The sequence below is a fragment of the Cygnus atratus genome, chromosome 10, assembly GCF_013377495.2.
Source record: "Cygnus atratus isolate AKBS03 ecotype Queensland, Australia chromosome 10, CAtr_DNAZoo_HiC_assembly, whole genome shotgun sequence".
In the NCBI taxonomy this organism is placed as follows: Eukaryota; Metazoa; Chordata; class Aves; order Anseriformes; family Anatidae; genus Cygnus; species Cygnus atratus.
Genome location: NC_066371.1, coordinates 12,390,741 through 12,410,836, shown reverse-complemented (window position 1 = coordinate 12,410,836; position 20,096 = coordinate 12,390,741). Strand labels below are relative to the sequence as shown.

The following is a 20,096-nucleotide window of genomic DNA, read 5'->3' as shown; positions in this document are numbered from 1 at the left end:
AGCCCCAGCCCCGGACCCCCCGAGCCCCGCCCCCCTCCCGGTCCCCACCAATCACACCTCTCCCTCCCCGCCGGGTCCCGCCCCCCTCACGCCAATCACTCCCGTCTCCCCCCCCGCCCCGCCCCGTTAGCCCCGCCCCACCCGGGGCAGCTCCCGGTAGCAGCCACGTCCGGGGGGGGGGAGCCGGCCGCGCCTGCGCAGTGCGGCGGGTGACGGCGGCGGTGACAGGCTGGCAGGAAGGGGCGGGACGGGCACCGGGACCGGGACCGGGAGCGGCACCGGGACGGGCACCGGGAGCGGGGTGCGGCTGGCGGCGCCATGCTGAAGAAGTTCGACAAGAAGGACGAGGAGTCGGGTGAGGGGACGGGCGGGGCGGCGGGGGGCGGGAGGGGAAGCCCCGGTGCCGCTCCCGGTCCCGGTGCGGGCTCCGTGAGGCGAGTCCCGGCGCCGCCCTGACCGCCCTCCCCCCCCCCCCCCGCCCCGCCGCCTGCTCCCCCCGCAGAGACCGCCCTGAGGCCCGCCGCGTGTCCGGAGCCTGCAGGCCGCTCCCCGGGGGCCGCCGCGCTGACCGGGCGCCGGGGCCGGGCGGCGGGCGCGGAGGGTAACGGCGGGGCCGTGGCGGTGGGGGTGGGGGTGGGGGTGGGGTCACCCCGGTGGTGGCGGTGGTGGTGGGGTCCCCCGGTGGTGGTGGTGCCTCCCCCCCGAGGGCTCGGTGCTGTTCCCGGCCGTGCCTCCTCGCATGCCTCCGGCCCTCCCCGGGCTGCCCCCGGTGGTCCTGCAGCCGGTCCCCGCGGGGGGTTCGGGGCTGTGACCCGCTGGTGTGCTCGCTTCTCGATTTGCGCTGCGCTGATCCCGGAATCGGTAGGGCTGCGAAGATCCCTAGCATCGCCCGGTCCGACCACCGTCACCCACCAAGCCCTGTCCCCAAGCACCGCGTCCAGCGGAACGCAAGGGGGCGATCACCTCCATCGGCCTCATCCAGAGCCTCCCGCGATCTCCGATGAGCAGGGAGCTTAGTGAGGGGAGCCCCTCGCGGGGGATTTTGTGGGGTTGTTCTCCCTTTGCACCTGCCACAGGTCTCCAGGTGGTACCTGGTGTGGCTGGCAGGGGAGGCACTTCCTTGTAGCGTGGTGTCGACTCGTGTTGGATGCGTTCGTACCAAAAGCTCACAGAGCTCTCTCTCCTTACTGCCTTCGCTGCTTGCACACTTCCCAATGCCTCTCCTTCGCTATTGCATTTAATTTTGATCCCTTGTTTCTGTGTTGAATGAAGGCACCCAGCACTTCCTGCACCTGCTTTTCTCTGCTGGGTTCTCTGTGTCCCACGTGTAACCCTTGTCATTCCTGGGCTTACATGGAGTGTTTCATCCCTGAATTCATGGGCCTTGGTCTGTCTATTTCTTGTCTATTCCATGGGATGGCTAATGGGACAGTCTTTTAGTTGAGATGAGTGTCTGCTTGCTTGGGTCCTGTTTCTCCGCCTTTCATGGATGATTTAGGTAGCTTTGGATGAGCTGCTTCCATTGACTCTCAGCAATGCACTCAGATGTTATTTTGGGCATGTAACTGCTGTCAGACCCTTGCTTGGTCAGTGATTATTTCTCTGCAAATCGGTACAAATTGTTGTTAGTCATCCAATGCTGGGAGCGTTCTGGAGACGCTGCCTCTGCCTTCACTGTCTGTGTTTCTCCTTCTCTGATCAGAAGAGCGCTTTGACGCAGCAAGCTGTGAAGATCAAGACATAGTGTGCGATGTATTTCAAGATGCCTAGTGCTATGAGATTTGCAGAGGTGATACTCTGCTGATGGCAGATTCAAGGCTGTAGGCATATTGGGCTGCTAGGAAGGTTTTTTCCAATCATTTTCTTCAAATATCTAAGAAACTCGTACTAGAAACATTGTTTTTATTCCTTTCCCCTCATATTCTTCTCTTCCCAATGCCACCTAAGTGCCTATGCTTTGTTCAGCCACCTGCTGCATTTGCAAATTTTATCCGGAGCCAGAGGAGGGCAGTTACTGAACCTGAAAGGAGCCAGGGTGCAGATGCATTTGCCTTTTAAATGTAAGACTTTTGCAAAGGCTCCTGGCAGCAGCGCGTCATGCTTCAAGCACAGGTCAGACCGGAGCTGGACCTGGGGCTGTGCTCTCCCGATCAGGCTTGTTAAATGGAGGAGCAGCACTGCAAGTGGCTCGGTGTTGTCCCAGGTCAGGCTGAGCATAGGTACTAATTAAAACCTGGTCATCAATAACTGGCAGCTTTTGAGAAGCTGCAGCTCGCAGATGCTTAGCAGGAGGCGAGTTAATAGGGACCATGCAGAACAATGGTGCTTTTCCCTCTGATTATTTCGTCCTTAATTGGTGAGTTTTTTCTTTATTTAATATAATTTATTCTATTAAGTGGAACAATGAAAGTTATTCTGTGTCCAGACTCTCTTGTCTGCTGTCTTGTTCTCTTAATTAGTGACAAAGAATGCATTACTGGTGGATTCCTCATTGCTTTATAACAGGGGTAAAGCACTCCTGACTCGCCAGCCTGGCAAGCGGTGTCTCCTCTTGTCTGCGACTCTCTGAGCTTTTGTTTCGAGGCCCGCCTTAGTGATGCTCTCACTGGCACAAGATCCCAGCCCTGCAGTTGGAGATAGGTCTTTGGGGATAGTGGTGGAGCACAGTTACTTTACAACTAGTCAGTCTACCTCAGATCGTGGTTGGTTACTCCTTGGGGTGATAAATCAAAGAATGTCCTGTCTGCTCTGCCTTCCCTAATTGCTCTAAAGTCATTCCATCAATGCTGCTTAAAAGAGGGAGTGCTGATTGCTTGGTATTCATGCAAAAATTACCCCCAAATGCTCTGCCTATTATCAAGCTACAGGCATGTTTAGAAAGTAGCTTTCCCATAGCGCTGTTCCTGTGAAGAGTCTTGTTATCTTTATTTTGCAGGTGGGGGTTCCAACCCGTTCCAGCACCTGGAGAAGAGTGCAGTCTTGCAAGAGGTAAACCCTTAGCTCTCCTTTGTGTCGCCCTTTCTGGATAGAGTCTCTCCCTCTCTTGAGGACGTCGCTGCAGAACTTTAGCAAGGAAGTGGGGGTTTGTTGCATTTTTTTTTTTTAGGGGGGTTTAGGTATCTGCATCCTTGTCTGTGCTTTGTTTCCAGGCACGGGTGTTTAATGAGACTCCCATAAACCCACGAAAATGTGCTCACATCCTCACCAAGATTCTGTATCTCATAAACCAGGTAAGGGAGAAAAAATGAGCTGACAAGTGCTTTTGATTGTTAGGTTTTCTCTAACTAAACTTTTCTGAATATTTCTAATGTACAGAACAATTCTAATGCATATCCAGTACAAATTTTTAATAAGCAAAGTTGCTGTGCTGCCAAGTTCCTGCTCACTTTCTTGTTGTCTAAGAAGTTCTGTGGGCTACAGAGGGCAGGAATGAGGAAATACAAAGAGGCTGATACCTTATGATTTATTATTACTTGGGAGCTGTTAGCTTACAACGCTGTGGTGCCAAAGGTGGTTTTGAATTCTGTTCCTTCAGAACTTAAAATCTGTGTGCTCTAAGGATCAGCTTTGTAAAGGCATTTACTGATCTCGTGGGGTTTCCCTGCCCCAGGGCCTCTGCATCTTATATGTAGTAACTGTAGCTGGCTCTGACTAGCTGTGGTGCCCATGGAGAGTATGACATAAGCTTTCCTTACATAAGCCATGGAAATCCAACCCATTTCTCCCCCGTAAGGAAGCTGTATTGTCACAAGTCATTTTTTGGTAACGTAATAAACCATGCTGTCATCTGGATCAACAACTAAGCCGATTCCAGCCATGGCTGGGGGATTTCTCAGGCAGCATGTTACTCTGTTGAAATACACTGGCAAGGGAGAGACCTGCCGTGCTTCCAGCCACGTTGTGCCTGTTTTCCTTATGCGTGTGAGGCTGAGTCTTCTACCTGCAACAGACCCGACTCTGGTTGTGGTAACTGGGATTTCCTTCCTTCCTTCTTCCAAACATCTTCTAGGGGGAGCACCTTGGTGTCATGGAAGCCACCGAATCCTTCTTTGCCATGACAAAGCTGTTTCAGTCCAACGATGTAAGTCTGCTTGCTGATTTCTGCTGTGTATATCTGGTGGGACAAGTTGTCAACAGTGTCTTGTTCAGCCTTGAGGTGTCTTTTTATGGAATCAACTTTTCCATCTTGCCTGGATGCATTTTCTACTACGTGATCTGAGTGAGCAGAATAGGATAAAGTTTAGAAACAGATCAGCTTCATAGCCTTTCCCTTGCAGCAGCTTAACTCAAGTATTCCCTCAGGAACAGAGAATAGCCCTGTCGCTTCATCCCAAGGTTGAGGGGTTTAGAAAAGGAAGGGATGTTTTGTTAATGGATATGAGTTTTGTACACCTTTTTTGCTCAGGCACTGTGGCTCTCTGAAACTATCAGGTTATTGATCTTTGGGATAAAGTCATGGAAGGAGGAAAAACTGAGATCCCTTCTACCTGGTATTCCCTCGACTGATGTGTCTTCCCTCTTTCCTTGCTAGCCAACTCTTCGCAGGATGTGTTACCTAACTATCAAAGAGATGTCTTCTATTGCAGAAGATGTAATCATTGTTACTAGCAGGTCAGTCGCTTTGGTTTTCCCACTCTTATATTCATGCATCCTCCAGTAATGCCCTTTCAGCCTCTTGGAGATAACTGTAGTCCCAAGCAATGTGAAGACAAGGAATGTTCTTGGTGAGGAAACAAATCTCCTTTAAAAGAGGCTATTAAAATACAGACACTGAACTACTGGTGATGTATTTGAAATGTGCTGTGTCCCCATATCCCATACACTTGGGTGTTTGTTTTGTCACTTTTGGTTAAAAGATGTGGCAGTGCTGCAATTCTTTGCCCCTGTTGCAAGAGGATCTTTTCCTCCTGCCTTCCCACCCTGATGCGACTTGCTTGAGTCCTGCACTTGCCTGCTTGGTTTTCGGCTGTGGTCCTGTCTGCCTGCTGCTCTGTGGGCACTGTGCTTGCACCTAAGAGCTGCTGGCTCAGGAGCGCAGCATTGAGAGCTTCCTGTTTCCAACCAGCTTAACCAAAGACATGACCGGGAAGGATGACAATTATCGAGGCCCTGCAGTGAGAGCACTCTGTCAAATCACTGATGTAAGTGCAGCTTTTCTTTTGGGGGCTGCCCTAGGCCCTTCACCCCACCTTTCACCCTGCTTCCCATACCTTTGTGTCTCCTCTTTCACACTCCTGACAGCTTTTCTGTATCAGCTGTTGTTTCCCTCTCCCTGCAGAGCACCATGTTGCAGGCCATCGAGCGTTACATGAAGCAGGCGATTGTTGACAAAGTGCCAAGCGTATCCAGCTCTGCTCTGGTGTCCTCCCTGGTAGGTACTCCCTGTGGGTGGGCCTGAGGGACAGTCTAACTGGGAAGTGGTGGTCTGTGGTGGGACTGCACATCTTGGGAGTTTCACATGGGAGCTGTCCTTTGGTAGAGGATACATGAGGGAGAAAAAGAGGAGAGGAAAGAGAACTGCTTTTATGCGGTGCAATACAATTCAGTGTCAGAGTAATTTAATCCCAAAGACTTAGTGCTCCATTAGAAAACAGCCCACCCTTTCTCCATGTCTTCAGGGAGAAAAATTATCACCAGTTTGATGTGGCTGGCAGTGCCTCCTAGGAGCCCAGGCTGTCGGTGTGTTGGTACAGGCGATGCAGGATGAGAAGTGCTGTGTGCGTGCACGCACTGCACAAAGCAGCAAGCAGGGCGGCTGCTGTCTGCACCAAAGTGGGGGAAGCTTGCCCAAGGGCTACCCGTGCTGCACTTAGGAAAAGCAATACCATGGCCACAAGCCTTTGGATCTCTCCAGTTAATTAAGTGGATTTGTGGCTGGGTGCGTCTTTGAGAGGAGAATTAATGACCAGCTTATGAGTGCAAACGTCTCTGTGATGCTCTCAAGTGTCCTATTTAACACCAACCTGCAGATTTAGGAACTTCAAGGTTTAAAATGGGATGTGGCTGAGAATCCAATGGCATTTCTGTGGTAGTAACCTGGATAGGGAAGCTGTCCCTGACTATTGCAGAACTGCGGGGGCTGCACGATATTTGTGTAGGCACTGTGGCAAAAATGCTGGTGGTCCAACACTCATGATAGCACATACGCTCTTCTTCCTGTTAACGAAGGTGCTAAATGTAGCCTGAGGAGCTTTGGTCTGTTGAGTTCCTCTTAAGAGATGTAAGATCTGCAGGCAAGATTGGAAGGGTTTGTGTGTCTTTGTGGTACATGGCCACTCCAACTCTAACCATGGTGCAAGCATCACAGCGTTATTTCTTGTCAAACTGTTTCCTTTGTCCTCTGCATACAATCCAGGAGTGTTTCTGCAGGCTGGGGTTTCATTGTTGCTCTTCCCGCCCTTTGTGAAGTGAGGAACTGGTGCTGACTTTGCAGGAGGTGTTTAACCTCTTGAGGCCACAGCTGACATGGGCAGGTCTCTGCATCCTTGTCTTCTGCTCTTTATAAGTTGCTGCCTCCAGTGCCCTCGTGGGGAAGGCTTGTTTTTTGTTAGTATGAGCTGTTATTCCCAAAGCTTCCTCCATCCTTCTCTCACGGGCTGTCTGTGCCTTTGTCTCTACCCAGCACCTGCTGAAGACCAGTTACGATGTGGTAAAACGCTGGGTGAACGAGGCTCAGGAGGCAGCTTCCAGTGACAACATCATGGTGCAGGTAGGAAACCCACCTGTTGGTGCTCAGCCAGCCATCTCCAGGCCACAGAGGGGAGTGAAGAGCCCAACGTGGGTTTGTGACAGTCTCTTTCCCTGCACAGTATCATGCTCTGGGCTTGCTCTACCACGTGCGGAAGAATGATCGCCTGGCAGTCAACAAGATGCTCAGCAAGTTCACGCGCCATGGCCTCAAGTCGCCATTTGCCTACTGCATGATGATTCGAGTAGCCAGCAAGCTGCTGGAGGAGGAGGCTGGCAGGTGAGGGGGCTCTTTTGCCCTGCTGGAAGAATTTCCTCAGGTCCTGCTTCCATCTCCTCATGTGGGCTAACTTTTCATCTGATGAGAGCGATTATTTCTGTCTTTGAAGAGCAGTGTGTGACTTCTAACTTACTGATGGTTAAAAGGCAGCAGAATAAATGACAGGGTGCTTTCCTGTTACAGGATCGCTTCTGCAAGTCTTGTCTGTGTATGTGCTTGCACATCAAATACTTGTTTCTCTTTCCTGTTTTGTGTATCTGTTCTTTATCGAGATAATCTGTTTCATTTTGTCTTCTGTAACCGTGGCTAGCATGTGTGCGCTGGGGTTTCCTGGTGGATAAGATCTCTGGTGTGTACAGTGAGCTCTGAGTAACTGAGTTAAGGGAGATTCCTGTTAGCCCGTAAAGCAAAGGCTATTGTCTCAGATGGCAGCCAAACATGCTGGAAGTACAATGTAATGACTACTGCAAAATATGAAGATGGGGGGGGGGGGGGGGAGGTTGTGTCTGGTTTTACCTTCCCAGAGGCAATGGTACCTGTCCAGTTTTGCTGCAGGACTCTTCGTTTCTGTTAGCACCCTTGTTTTAATTCATTCTTGTGTTTTTTGTCCCTCAGCCGTGATAGCCCCCTGTTCGACTTCATCGAGAGCTGCCTAAGAAACAAGCATGAGATGGTGGTCTACGAAGCTGCTTCTGCCATCGTTAACCTGCCCAACTGCACTGCCAAGGAGCTGGCACCGGCTGTCTCAGGTAAATGCGGCGCTCACAGCAATAACGAGGGAGTTATGGGTTGGTGTGGTGATGCCTGCTGATTACCCTGGAAAGGCCCTTATGTAGTTTCAGGCTTGTAAAGCTGCCATGCTCCTGGTTGTTTTATGCTGGTAGTGAAAGCCTGTGGTGTGTATGAATAGCTTTGCTACTGTAAAGGTATTTGCCTGAACTGTTCAGGTGTGGGTTACTGAAGGCTTTGGTTTTTTTTTTGTTTTTCTTTTTTTTTTTTTTCTGTGAAACAGGGCTGGATTCTAACTGCTAAATCTTCCAGCTTTAGATTGAGTGTAACTGTGTAAAAATTCAAGGTGTTGGGGACCTGCCTTCCCAGCTCAGCCCAGTCCAGAGGTTCTCCTGAGCTGGGACCGGGGGAATGTAGGGAGCGTGTCCTTCATGGGCAAGCCCTAGGAAAGGAACAGGGTTTGCAAAGAAACAGAAAGCAGCAGTTCAAATTGACTCAATAGGAAAGATGATAAAATGGTGAAATTGGTTTCCCAGAGGAGCAAAGGATAACAGCACCATGGAAAAAAGAGGGAGATGGGTAGGGGCTGGATGTCAGCAGGAACATGTGGTGAAGGGAACAACAGGGAGGGAGGGAGAAAGGAAGCTGGTAAATTCAGGGTTGCTTCTTAAGTATGCTTCTAGTTATCTTCTGCTCACAGCTGTTTCTTCATTTAATCTCATGCTTTAGGTATGAAATGCTTCCCATCATAGATTGTCTAAATGTCTGCCTTTGTTGGTTTCCCCACCTTGCAGTTTTGCAGCTGTTTTGCAGCTCCCCGAAGGCAGCGCTGAGATACGCAGCCGTCCGTACCCTCAACAAGGTAGGAGCAGAGTCTCTTGGGAGCTGTAATCATTTCTCATGCACAGGGAGGTGCAGACTTTAAAAGAGAAAGGAGGTCAGATTGGGTGATGATTTTGTGTAAATAACTTCTACCCTGGGATACAGCCTTACTTGTCATAGCTTATGAGTGGAATAAAGCCTCAAGGAGCACTTTACAGAAGGAAAAAAAACGACCCTGTTCACAAGTCTGTGAGAGTGTGTCACTGGTCTTGTGTTATTCCTGGCCCTTCTGAGCTTCCTGGGGTGAAGGAGCTCCTTGTAAAGATGTAGATCAAACCTTGATGCTAACTGGACTGCTCCCTGATGGTCTTTGTTCCAGCTTTTCCCTTGACCTTGACAAGGTTTGTTTTTTTGCTAGTTGGGCTTTTTACGTGTATTCAGTGACCTTCCACTTTTCCCCTTCCTCTCCAGGTGGCCATGAAACACCCATCCGCTGTGACTGCCTGTAACCTAGACCTGGAGAACCTCGTGACAGACTCCAACCGCAGCATAGCCACCCTGGCCATCACCACGCTGCTGAAAACCGGCAGTGAGAGCAGCATTGACCGGCTCATGAAGCAGATCTCCTCTTTCATGTCGGAAATCTCAGATGAGTTCAAAGTAAGGGTGTGTGAGGAGGTGGTGCACAGGTTCCTGAAGGTTGCCCTTGGTATTTGTCCATGTTTGTGTGTGCGCTCTGAAACCTTGGATGGAGCCCCTTCCAGCACCTGGGCTGCAGCATTTTTGCTGGGACGAGAGAGAATCTGAGGCTATCAGCCCAAGCCAGGCGTCAGTCATACAGTACCCAGCTGCAAAGTCTGGGGAGAAGCCCTTTGAGTATTAAATTTCTTTCTTGCCCCCCCAGTGGACATGGGCTTTTGCTAGGGGCTGACCAGCACATTAAAGATCAATCTTCTTGTCTAATTCCTAAGTTTATATCTTCCTGGAACTGCCTTTATTGGATAACTAAAGGCAAAATTGTAGCTTCCAGGCCAGGGAACAGCACCAAATTGACAAAATTCAACCTTTCTTTTTTCTGCTCAGCTTGACAGTCCTCTTTTTGACTTGCCCCTCTTTCCTCTAGGTTGTAGTAGTGCAGGCCATAAACGCACTGTGTCAGAAGTACCCTCGCAAACACGCTGTCCTCATGAACTTTCTTTTCACTATGCTTCGGGAAGAGGTAAGTTTGCAAGCAACTGCTTTGTGCTTCTTTTTTGTATTGTCAGAGATCTAGGGACTCCCAAGTGCATAATAACGCAAATACAACTTAGTACATGTCAGACAGAAGGTTTTTAGTAATTGTGAACTTACCAGGAATTTTACCACCACCATATGCATGAACTGCAGGACTGCACGGTGGCCTCTGCGAGAGTTAAGTTTTTACTGATAATTCTGTGCAGTAAGATTCTCTACCTGTCCTAAAAGGCTTGCAGTCTGACAGAAATGACCAGCTATGCGTGACAGTTGTACACATCCTAGCATATTTTCAATGTGGTTCCCATTCTTTAACTTTTCTGGGGGTTTACTAACTCAAAGCAAATGCAGGCAACAGCAGATCTGTTGGCAGACCATGTGTGTTTCACATTTGAACCAGCCTTCTTTTATACTTTGGCAGCAAATTCCAAGAAGTTTTGTCCTGTACCAAAAGATTATGTAACAACTTATTTCTTGATGACACAGGACCGCTTTTGTTCTGCTCTCTGAGCTGTGACAGTGAAGGGATCACGAGTACCTATAACCACTCACTGCATTCAGTCAGACAATTGCAGAAAGACAGCTTTACAGAGGTTTGCTGAAGCTCATTTCTAAATGAGCTGACACGCATGCAATGCAGCTGGCACCGCTGCTTGCTCTAACGTCACCTTCTGCCAATTACAGCCTCTTGTTTGGGAACAAACCAGAGCCCCTTGCTCTGCTCCTGTGAAAAATGGACTGTTCTACTTTCCCAGATTTTCTGTGGGTGGACGGCATCATTTCGAATGTGGTTTTGTAGTTCAAACCATTCTGTTTTACATTTTTTTTAAATCTAAAGTAGCTACAAAAAGATCCCCCAAATGCCTAGAACTGTGTATGTAATTGGCAGAGGATAATGTGCAGTTTAATCCCGTGGTGTGTATCAAGGACACTAGTAAATAATGTCTGAAGATAACTGAGTGTTAATGGCATGTCAGGTTATAGGGTGTGCCTGGGGAGGTATTGATTGCCTGTCTTCCCACACTAATAGGGCCATTTACTGGGTCCTGCTGTGGCAGATATGATCCTTAATATATTTCTCTTGTGATTCATCCTCAGATGTCTGGTGCTAAAGGGGAGAGGGTTGAATTTTTCTCCTCCTCCCACATGGCTGTTTTTTATGCGCTAATTCTAGCAGCAGAGAATTTTGAAGGAGATATAAACCCTTCAGGCTGATGGATTCTCTTTCCCTCTCTATGATCTGTTTTTTTCTTAACTGCAGCCATTCTGAAGGATGCTGGCAGGCGAGCTTGAATATTAGCTGGTCCTCTGGGACTAAAGAGGGTCAGAAGAGGTGGGCAGCGTTACTGCCCTTCTCCTTTCAAACACAGATTAAAAGCGTTGGGTGTGAGTGACCTTTTCAAAGGAATTTTTTTCCTGCCTGGCTAATTCAGAGTGTCTAACGTGCTTTGAGCTTTCCAGCTGAGCCGTTCCCTTTGCTCCCTAGGGTGGCTTTGAGTACAAGCGAGCCATTGTGGACTGCATCATCAGCATTATTGAGGAGAACTCGGAGAGTAAGGAGACAGGCCTGTCTCACCTCTGCGAATTCATCGAGGACTGCGAATTCACCGTGCTGGCTACTCGTATCCTCCACCTCTTGGGCCAGGAAGGGCCCAAAACCAATAACCCTTCTAAATACATTCGCTTCATCTACAACAGGGTTGTCCTGGAGCATGAAGAAGTCCGGGCAGGTAAGAGACAGACCTGGAAAAGCTGTCTGGCCTATGACAGAATGCCAAGGAAATATAGTGCGTGAACACCTCTGCTTTTGAGGATTGTGATTTGCTGTAGTCCTGAGTGGATATTTTTACACAGCAAAGACCCTGCAGTAATATTGATGGAAAAGTTGGCCTGCAGCTGAGAAATGGAGGGGGGGATGCAGTGACTTCATGGAACTAGACAGAGGAGATTTGCAGGCACTTCACTATGATACATCTGCCTCTCCCTCTAGTTACAGCAGTGCTTTATACTGGGGCTAGCGTCTCTGATGTGACGTTTGAACACAGCCAGGAAACGGTAGAAACTTCAGCTGATTTCCTTGTTTGCTAATTCTGTTTTTATGACTTGCGCTATAGGTGCTGTAAGTGCTCTGGCCAAATTTGGAGCCCAGAATGAGGAGATGTTACCCAGTATCTTGGTGTTACTGAAAAGGTGAGCGTCACCCGATGTTACGGGGACATACAGGTTCTTTAGGGATCCTGCTCAGAATGAGGATGCTATGAAGTTGTAGTTATAATTAGAATTCTCTGAAATAATAAAGATTATAGTAGCACAGGATTTTATGATCAGTGTTATCATGGTTTAGTATTTGTTCTAGTCACCTGAACCCTCTGCGGGTCAAGTCAAATCTTAATTCTTGGCGCACAAGATAATAATAATATGCTTGAAGGAATACCAGTTGCTTAGGGTAGAGGCATCCCTGATCACTGGGGAATCACAGGTTTTGCCATCCAGCAGCAGTTCCCATCCAAGTCCCACTTAAACTTTCAGCTGCTTGACCGTATCGGCAGTGTTCCAAGTGCAGTTACACTTCCTTGTTCTGTACAAGCCACCACGTCCGGGTTGGCCGGGTGCCCGCAACATTTGAGGCTGGTGGGGGGGGAAGAAGTTGGCCTGGCACCCAGGGTCTTCAAGGCTGGTGAGGAGGGAGAAAAGGGAAGCTGACACGTGACCAGCTCACATACAAATAACGAGCACGTACTTTACAAAAATGGTATTGTTATGCTAACATTATTGTCAGGAGTCAGGAGCGTGGGGTACCGTGAGTTGTACCTCAAGAGTTTCTCAGCATCCTAGGTGAACGCTCCTGTTGGCTTGAAAGAGCTTGTCAACATCCACATGCTTGTCTACTCTTCTGTCTGTGGGTCTGAGGAGGTGCAGCAGGTACCTGGGATCCTGTGATGGGATCACCAACGGCATTAAGTACTGCACAGTGTGGTGGATGTATATGTACATGTACAGCATGTTCTTTCTGGCCCTGTAAGGTGGTTAGTCACCTGGTTTCATTCATGTGGACTCTGCTGCTTTGTGCTGAAGCAAGTTTTCTGATTTCTTCTCAGGTGTGTGATGGATGATGACAACGAAGTGAGAGACAGAGCCACGTTCTACCTGAATGTTCTGGAGCAAAAGCAGAAAGCCCTCAATGCTGGCTACATCCTGAACGGTAATACAAGAAGTCCTCAAACAAGCCTGCGCTTACTTCCTGGTTTAACACTCCACAAAGAGCTGGTGTTAGCTCTGGTTTCAGTGACCTGTCCCTTCTGTCCCCAGGTTTAACAGTGTCCATCCCTGGCCTGGAGAGGGCTCTGCATCAGTACACCCTGGAGCCCTCTGAAAAACCCTTTGATCTGAAGTCTGTTCCTTTGGCGACAGCTCCTATTGTTGAGCAAAGGGCAGGTAAGGCACAGTCCCCTGAATGCTGGCCCAAGCCCTTGGTCAGTAGTCCACATTGGGCTTGCTGGGAGTTGCTGAGATCCATCCTATTTACATTTTGTGGAATTTTATCTTCTGTAAAGACTAAGGCCAGCAAATTTATTTGCTCCCACATTAGTATTTCAACTCCTAGTTAGTCCAGCTGCTAATAATAGTAATAGTTGGAACTGCCGCAGCTCTGGTGAGGATTACCAAAGGTATTTAGGAAGCTAAATACAGGTCTCTAATCCATAGCAAGATGAGAAATGAGCTCCCTTCCTTTCCTTAGTCAAATCTCTCTCCAGATATTGATTTATTTTCTCGTTTAGTTACTTATTACTATTCACCTTCATATCTTGTTTATATATATATATATTTTTTTTGGTTTTCCCTTGCAGAAAACGTCCCTGTTGCTGTAGTCAAACAGCCAGAGAAGGTGGCAGCAACACGGCAAGAAATATTCCAAGGTAAACTGATGGCAAGGCCTCTTCTGCATGCCTGTGTGTAAGAACCATATAGCTGCTTCTTGCTGAGCCTGCCTAGCCCCTCTAACTTCTCCCATCTCCTCTTGGGGAGTGACACAGGCACCCAGCTGTAAGTCAGGTGTTGACCCCTGGGTTGTGGGGATGCTTGTAGTCCTCTTCTGTCCAGCTTGCAGTAGATGTGGGCAAATGGCAGCTGACTCTGCTTTTAATTTTAGAAGTCCCTAGTGAATGCTTACGGGTGTTTGGTGAATGGTTCCTTGCTGCAGCAGCTTCTGGCTGTTTAATTGAGGGCTTTGAAACTACTGACACTTTTCTGTGGGTTGGGGAAGGCAATGGTTTGTGTCCTCTGTTTCAGAGCAACTGGGGGCAATCCCAGAGTTTCGGGGACTGGGCCCGCTCTTCAAGTCTTCCCCAGAGCCTGTTGCCCTGACGGAGCTGGAGACAGAGTATGTGGTTCGTTGCACCAAGCACACGTTTGTCAGCCACATGGTGTTCCAGGTGGGTAGCTATGGCATGCGGTGCCAAAAGAGGACTGGGAAATAAGCTCATGACCAGTTTAAAAAAAAAAAAAAAAAGCCCCAAACAAATAAAAACAAAACAGAATGAATACCTCAGGGTTATCTGTGTTCAGAACATATCACTCGAATGAGTCCTTAGTTTCTCACCCAGGGCAGCAGAGCCCTGGAAAAAAATTAAGGGAGTGCTTGTAGTTTTGGTTCAGCAATGCACACATGTACAGTCAAAATAACAATCAGACAGGCACTAGGTGGGGCTGTTCTCATTGAGTAGTTGGCAAGGGGGGCTGTATTTTTTCCTGAGGGACCCAAGCATGTGCTTTGGACATAGGAGAGTGAAGCTTACCATATCTGAAAGGCTGAAAACATTACCAGAGAAAGTCACGTGGTGGTAGAGAGCTCCCACCCCCTGCATTTTGTTTCAGCCTTTGCAGTACAGGTGCTTGTTTCTGTGAGTCTTGCCTTTGCCTGTGCCACCCTGGTGCTGTATGTGAGGAGATGTAGGGAATAGAGTAGTAATATTGCCTTACAGCAAAGAGTTAACCTGGGAATTATCTTCCTGGGAGGAAGGACAAAGTACATTTAGAGAGAAAGTTCCACGCTGATTGGTGAACTGAAACAAGCAGAAGCTGATACACCCCTGCCCTCATTGGATTTGTGTTCCTGCCTGGGTTGCAGAGGTCACACATTGGATAATTTTGTGCTGGTATAAGTGTCATTTTCTTTTAAAAATAAAAAATGCTTGAGCACTGGAGTACCCTGAAGGTTTTTAGCTTCTCCCCTAAAGCATTTATATGCCAGTTCCTCTGTGACTAAACTGAAACGTGAGCCTTACTGATAGCCGGATTGGTTGTTGAGATAGAGGCAGGAGTTCCCAAGCTGACACCATGCTCCAGCTATGCCTACAGTGAACCTGCTGTTACAGCTGAGAGCTTCAAGCTGGCTTTGTTCTCCCCTCCCGTTTAGTTTGACTGCACGAACACCCTGAATGATCAGATCCTGGAGAATGTCACGGTGCAGATGGAGCCAACGGAGGGCTATGAGGTCATTGGCTACGTCCCTGCCAAAAGCCTGGTGTACAACCAGCCGGGTACCTGCTACACGCTGGTGGCACTGTCTGAAGAGGATCCGACAGCAGGTAAACAGTTTGTCCTCTATTTTTCCTGATATCCCCCAAACGAAGCATACCGTATTGCTCACGCCCACGCACATTCTACCTTGCATCCTAGCCAGATATTTTTAGCCTGTGTGTGGGTGCAGCCCTGAGTGATGCTGAGCATGACTTCTCCTCGCTGTCTGAGGGCTGTTAGGCCTCCCTTCTCCTCTCCTTGTTCCCTTGTGCTGTGGCATTGTCGAGTCGGGCTGTGGGAACTGGCAGCTGAGCATTCAGATCTGCTGAGTTATCTCCTGGGCACCCTGGCACATCCTTTAGCCTGCCTGTTCTTTGTGTTAGTATGTGGGGAGGTGGGTGGTTGTCTGCCTGTCTGTGAGGAGCTATGAGTGCCCAGACACCGAGTAGCAAAAGAATATTTCAGACAAATGGCCAGAACTTCAGTGATGCCTCTTTAAACTGAACACGAACCAGGCTCTACCTGTGCTCTGGTCTTGCTGGTTTGTGTTGAGGCTGCTCACCTGTGCGTGGCTGCCCTTCATCCAGCAGTGCCTGTCTTCAGAGATGAGTTGCCACTTCCTCTCCCAGCCGTGTGGTATTAATCATCTGCTGTGTTACGGCGCAAGCTGGTTTCGTTTCTGATGTGCATGAGCTGATCCCTAGATAAAGGATCTTGCCCCCTTTGCAAGATGCTGGTGGGACATGTTTAGTTAATATTCCCGACGCAAGTTGAGGTTCATCAGTAACAGTGCTTGATCTGAGGATTATGGTTTTGTGCAGCTATCAGGAGCCTGTATTTATCACGGTTAGTGTTGCAAGGAAATACTTTGTCCTTGAGAGAAAGAAGCATTCAGAGTGCTCTCTGGGTCGTGTGCTAAGCCTGTGCTGCTGGCTGTGAGGAGGAGAACCCAGCTGCCCCAAGCTCCCCGGCCCCAGTCTGTGCCAGAGGAACACAGATCTGGTGGTAACGTGAGCTTTGCCTTTGCCTCCCCCATCTCCAGTGGCCTGTACGTTCAGCTGCATGATGAAGTTCACTGTCAAGGACTGTGATCCCAACACGGGTGAGGCGGACGACGAGGGTTACGAGGATGAGTATGTGGTAAGGAGCTGGGCATGTACCCCATCACGGAAACTGCAGTTGTTTTGGGGGACTTTGTGATCTGTGCCCACTAACTTGCCCTGCAAGCAGCGATGTAACCACTGGCACTGCTGTGGACAGAATGACAAGAAGAGGAGGGTCTCGCTGCCTCTGTGGCGTCTGTCCCAAGGTGTGAGATGTGGGTTTGGAGACCTTGTCTGTCTCAGCTGGGCTGCTGGCCATCTCTTGCTCTCTGCAAGTTGCTCTCTGTGGTTGCATCGTTAATTGCCCGGTGGCTTGCCCGATGCAGGGAGATTTCCAGCTGTGCTCTTCCTCTGCGGAAGGTTGGGCTTTTCTCTCCCCAGCACTGAGACCGATGAAAGCACTGATGCTGTGAAAACACCTCTGTTGGCTGTTTTACCACACAGGAAGAAGCTCAGCTTATGCTTGATCAGAAACTGGGACTGCCTCTCAGAGGGTGGTGCTCGCCCTCCAGAGACAAAGCGATGTTGTGACACAACCTCAGCCTGTCCTGTTAGCTCCAGAAGCTGTTTTCTATGCGTTGCCTGTCACTGTTGCGAATCTGATTAGAGGCACTGCTGTGCAGTGAATCACTGAGGACACGGCGTTCTCCCAGGAGTGGGGAGGGTTTTTTCCAAAGGAACACACGAGGGTGACCCCTCTGCCTGCTTCCCACCAGTCACCAGGGCATTTAAGTGATATTTAAACAAACTCTTCCATCTGTTTCAACTATACTCAGCAGCAATTGCTGAAATGAATGCAGGCTGGCGTCTAGCCAGTTCTGGCACTGCCTGCTCCTAGATACATACTCAGAACTAGGTTTGTCCCTCTCGCCTCGCATAGACATCACAGCAGCAGTTCAGCTAACCTGGCACGTGGTGTTAGGTGATAGCAAGCATCTGACAGCGTCTCACTATACTTTACCAGCTACAAAATAAGCTAGAAAGGCAAAATACAAGCTTAGGGGCAAATGGTACGTCTGAGTGAGCACCAACAACTATTTATTAGTTTTGTTTTGCCCTCTGTTTTGGATGTTTGCCTAGTAGTGCTTTGATCGTTGTCAGGCCAAGGACTGTGCTCAGAATGGAAACCTGCTCTGTAAACCCTGGAATGGCATGACGTGGCATTCCCAGGCCAAGCAGTTGCTCAACCAACTGTTTGCTTGAGCAAACTAGAAGGGACAGGGCTTGCTCTGACATTCTCATGAGCAGAAGTGGAGGCTGCCTCCTACATTCACCAGATCTCATGGAATCCTGTCTAAAACTCTCTCTAGAGAGAGCAGGGTGAGTAACAAACATGTTTCACTTGAGCCTCTTCTTATCATCAGCTTGAAGACCTCGAGGTAACAGTGGCTGATCACATCCAGCGAGTTCTGAAGCCAAACTTTGGAGCAGCATGGGATGAAGTGGGTGATGAGTTTGAAAAGGAGGAAACCTTTACTTTATCTGCTATTAAAACCCTTGAAGGTAAGGTGGTGTCTGAACCCAGCAGGGCTCTTAACATCTCTCTCCCTCCAGCAGGCACAGACTGGAGATGCAGTCTGGTTCGGTATTACATCTCTCACAGAAAGGCAAATAAGGCAAAACCCTTCACAAGTAATTCCACCACAGCTGTTAAATGTGGGCCTGCAGTTATTGTGATAACAAGACAGTTCAGGCTTCAACAAACAAACAAGTATTCTGGGCCCTGTGGAGACCGGGCTGGATTGTGGGAGGCAAGAGAACACTTGCACTCTAGCCTCCCAAACAGATCACAGTTAACCTGTGAGCTCCCACTTTCCCTCTGTGAGAGGAAGAGCTGCTCTGACCTTGGGACTCAAGACCAAGAAAAAAAGATGCAAAAAGAAGAAGATACGAGGTTGGCGGGCAGGCTTATGGTATAAGCCCTCTTCTTTCACCATTTGTTAAAGATTTATTGTTCCTGGGTAGCCTGTAACAACATGGTCCTTCTGATGACTTAGAAAGGTGTCCTTTGTCTGTAGCCCTGTCCTGTTTCCTTGCACAGCACCTTGGGCTTGAAGTACCCTCCCTGAGGCCTTTTCAAATTCCTCCTAAAGACCTGTAATTCCTGTCAGGTGTTGTCACCCTTCTGCATCCATCTCCAGAGAAGCAAGCTTGCTGTCAGGGCTGTGCAGTACGCGTGCAGCCAGCTGCACTCCATTTCCTGACTCATTCATTCTCTTGTTTCGGTTGCAGTGGTGCCTTTGCTGCATCAGATAACAGAGCTGCCGTGTGGTGGCGGCTTTTTTGTGTTGTTGTTTTTGCTTGTGTGGCTTGCTTTTGCCTTCCTGATGGCCTTTTAAAGCACAACACTGGCCAATGCCTCAGGACAAGGACATGAACTACAACATAAAAGCAGGGTTTTTATTGCCTTTTGATGTTCTCTGTGTGTCCTTGTCAAGACACTCATGACATGGAATCTGTTTTACTTACTTTTTTTTTTTAACAGAGGCAGTTAGTAATATTGTGAAGTTCCTGGGGATGCAGCCCTGTGAACGATCGGATAAGGTGCCAGATAACAAGAACTCCCACACGTTGTACCTGGCAGGTGAGCTGTGGGCTGAGGTCTCCGCTCAAGCAGCAGCCCTGGGAGGTTGCACAGAACCGACTGAAAATCGGAACAGGAGTTCGTGATGGAACCTGTTGTGCTCAGGGCAGGATTTAGAGGCTTGTCCCTGCTGTGGTTTCTGTCCCTGAAAGTGCAGGGCAACTGGTACTGGAATCAGGAGGGTGCTAGGGTGTGGGGATGTTAGGATCAAGCTCAGCTGGGTGGAAGTTGCTGTCCTGGTGAGCTGGCATTCTGGTTTGGAGTGAGGCTGAGGGGGAAAGTACAGTACCCTTGACCAGCAAAGTCAATGTGTGCTGGAGGTTGAAGGTGGGTGACTGGTTGCTGAACAGGTGCCTGGCTCTCTTCTCAGCTAGAGTTTAAAATAAACTTTCATGAGGTTTTACAGGGCAGAGTCCCAGGTACAGTGTAGTGAATGAGACAGGTGCCACTTGGGGTCTCTTCTGGCCCCCTGGGCATTTGCTGGCCTACATCCACCAAGCATCAGCCTTCATTTTGGGGCTTTCAGCATGCTGGGGAGCGCAGCCTGTGGACTACTCACTCCTTCCTTCTGCCTTGCCTTCCAGGTGTGTTTCGGGGTGGCCATGACCTCCTGGTACGGTCTCGTCTCGTCCTGACGGACACGGTGACGATGCAGGTCACTGCCCGCAGTGGAGAGGAGCTCCCAGTGGACGTGATCATGGCCTCTGTTGGATAACTGCCCCCTGCACCACTGCCCCCTGCCTCCTAGTCCCCAGCAGGGCAATGCTTCTTCCTCTCTGCCAGCAGAATAGGGATCGTGTTCACTACAGCAGCTTTTGTGTCCCCTTAACTACACCTAGGACCTGGATGTAGGGTTCTGTCTATTAAAAATAATGCTGTTTTTAAGGTCTGGTTTTATTTTTATTAAGCAGTTTTTATTTTTATTTTTAAGCGGACCTTTTTTTTAAGGTCTCCTTTGTCCCTGCTCTGGAGGGTTTCGGGGGTGGTTGCCAGACCCAGCTTGTCTGCACCTCCCTTTTCTCCACCAAAACCTCTCCCACCCCTCTCTATCACCCCTCCCAGCGCCTCTAACCCCTCCGCCGGCTGCAGAGGAGGCGGCACCACTGCTGCCCCTTTCCCCTGCCCCGTTTCTGTGGTT

General features: G+C 49.2%; 1 protein-coding gene across 1 annotated transcript; it reads left to right on the top strand.

Moving 5' to 3' along the window:
• The first annotated feature begins 199 nt into the window (after nucleotides 1-199).
• COPG1 (COPI coat complex subunit gamma 1) lies at nucleotides 200-19,843 on the top strand. The gene is made up of 24 exons (XM_035547059.2): nucleotides 200-355; nucleotides 2,936-2,988; nucleotides 3,150-3,230; nucleotides 4,010-4,081; nucleotides 4,532-4,611; nucleotides 5,066-5,141; nucleotides 5,279-5,371; nucleotides 6,623-6,709; nucleotides 6,810-6,967; nucleotides 7,583-7,716; nucleotides 8,491-8,558; nucleotides 8,990-9,178; nucleotides 9,642-9,737; nucleotides 11,238-11,481; nucleotides 11,866-11,941; nucleotides 12,850-12,953; nucleotides 13,061-13,186; nucleotides 13,600-13,668; nucleotides 14,042-14,184; nucleotides 15,168-15,339; nucleotides 16,314-16,411; nucleotides 17,739-17,877; nucleotides 18,860-18,958; nucleotides 19,543-19,843. Exons 1-24 carry the CDS (start codon nucleotides 319-321, stop codon nucleotides 19,671-19,673), a joined length of 2,625 nt encoding a protein of 874 aa, XP_035402952.1. The 5' UTR covers nucleotides 200-318; the 3' UTR covers nucleotides 19,674-19,843.
• Nucleotides 19,844-20,096: the final 253 nt, after the last annotated feature.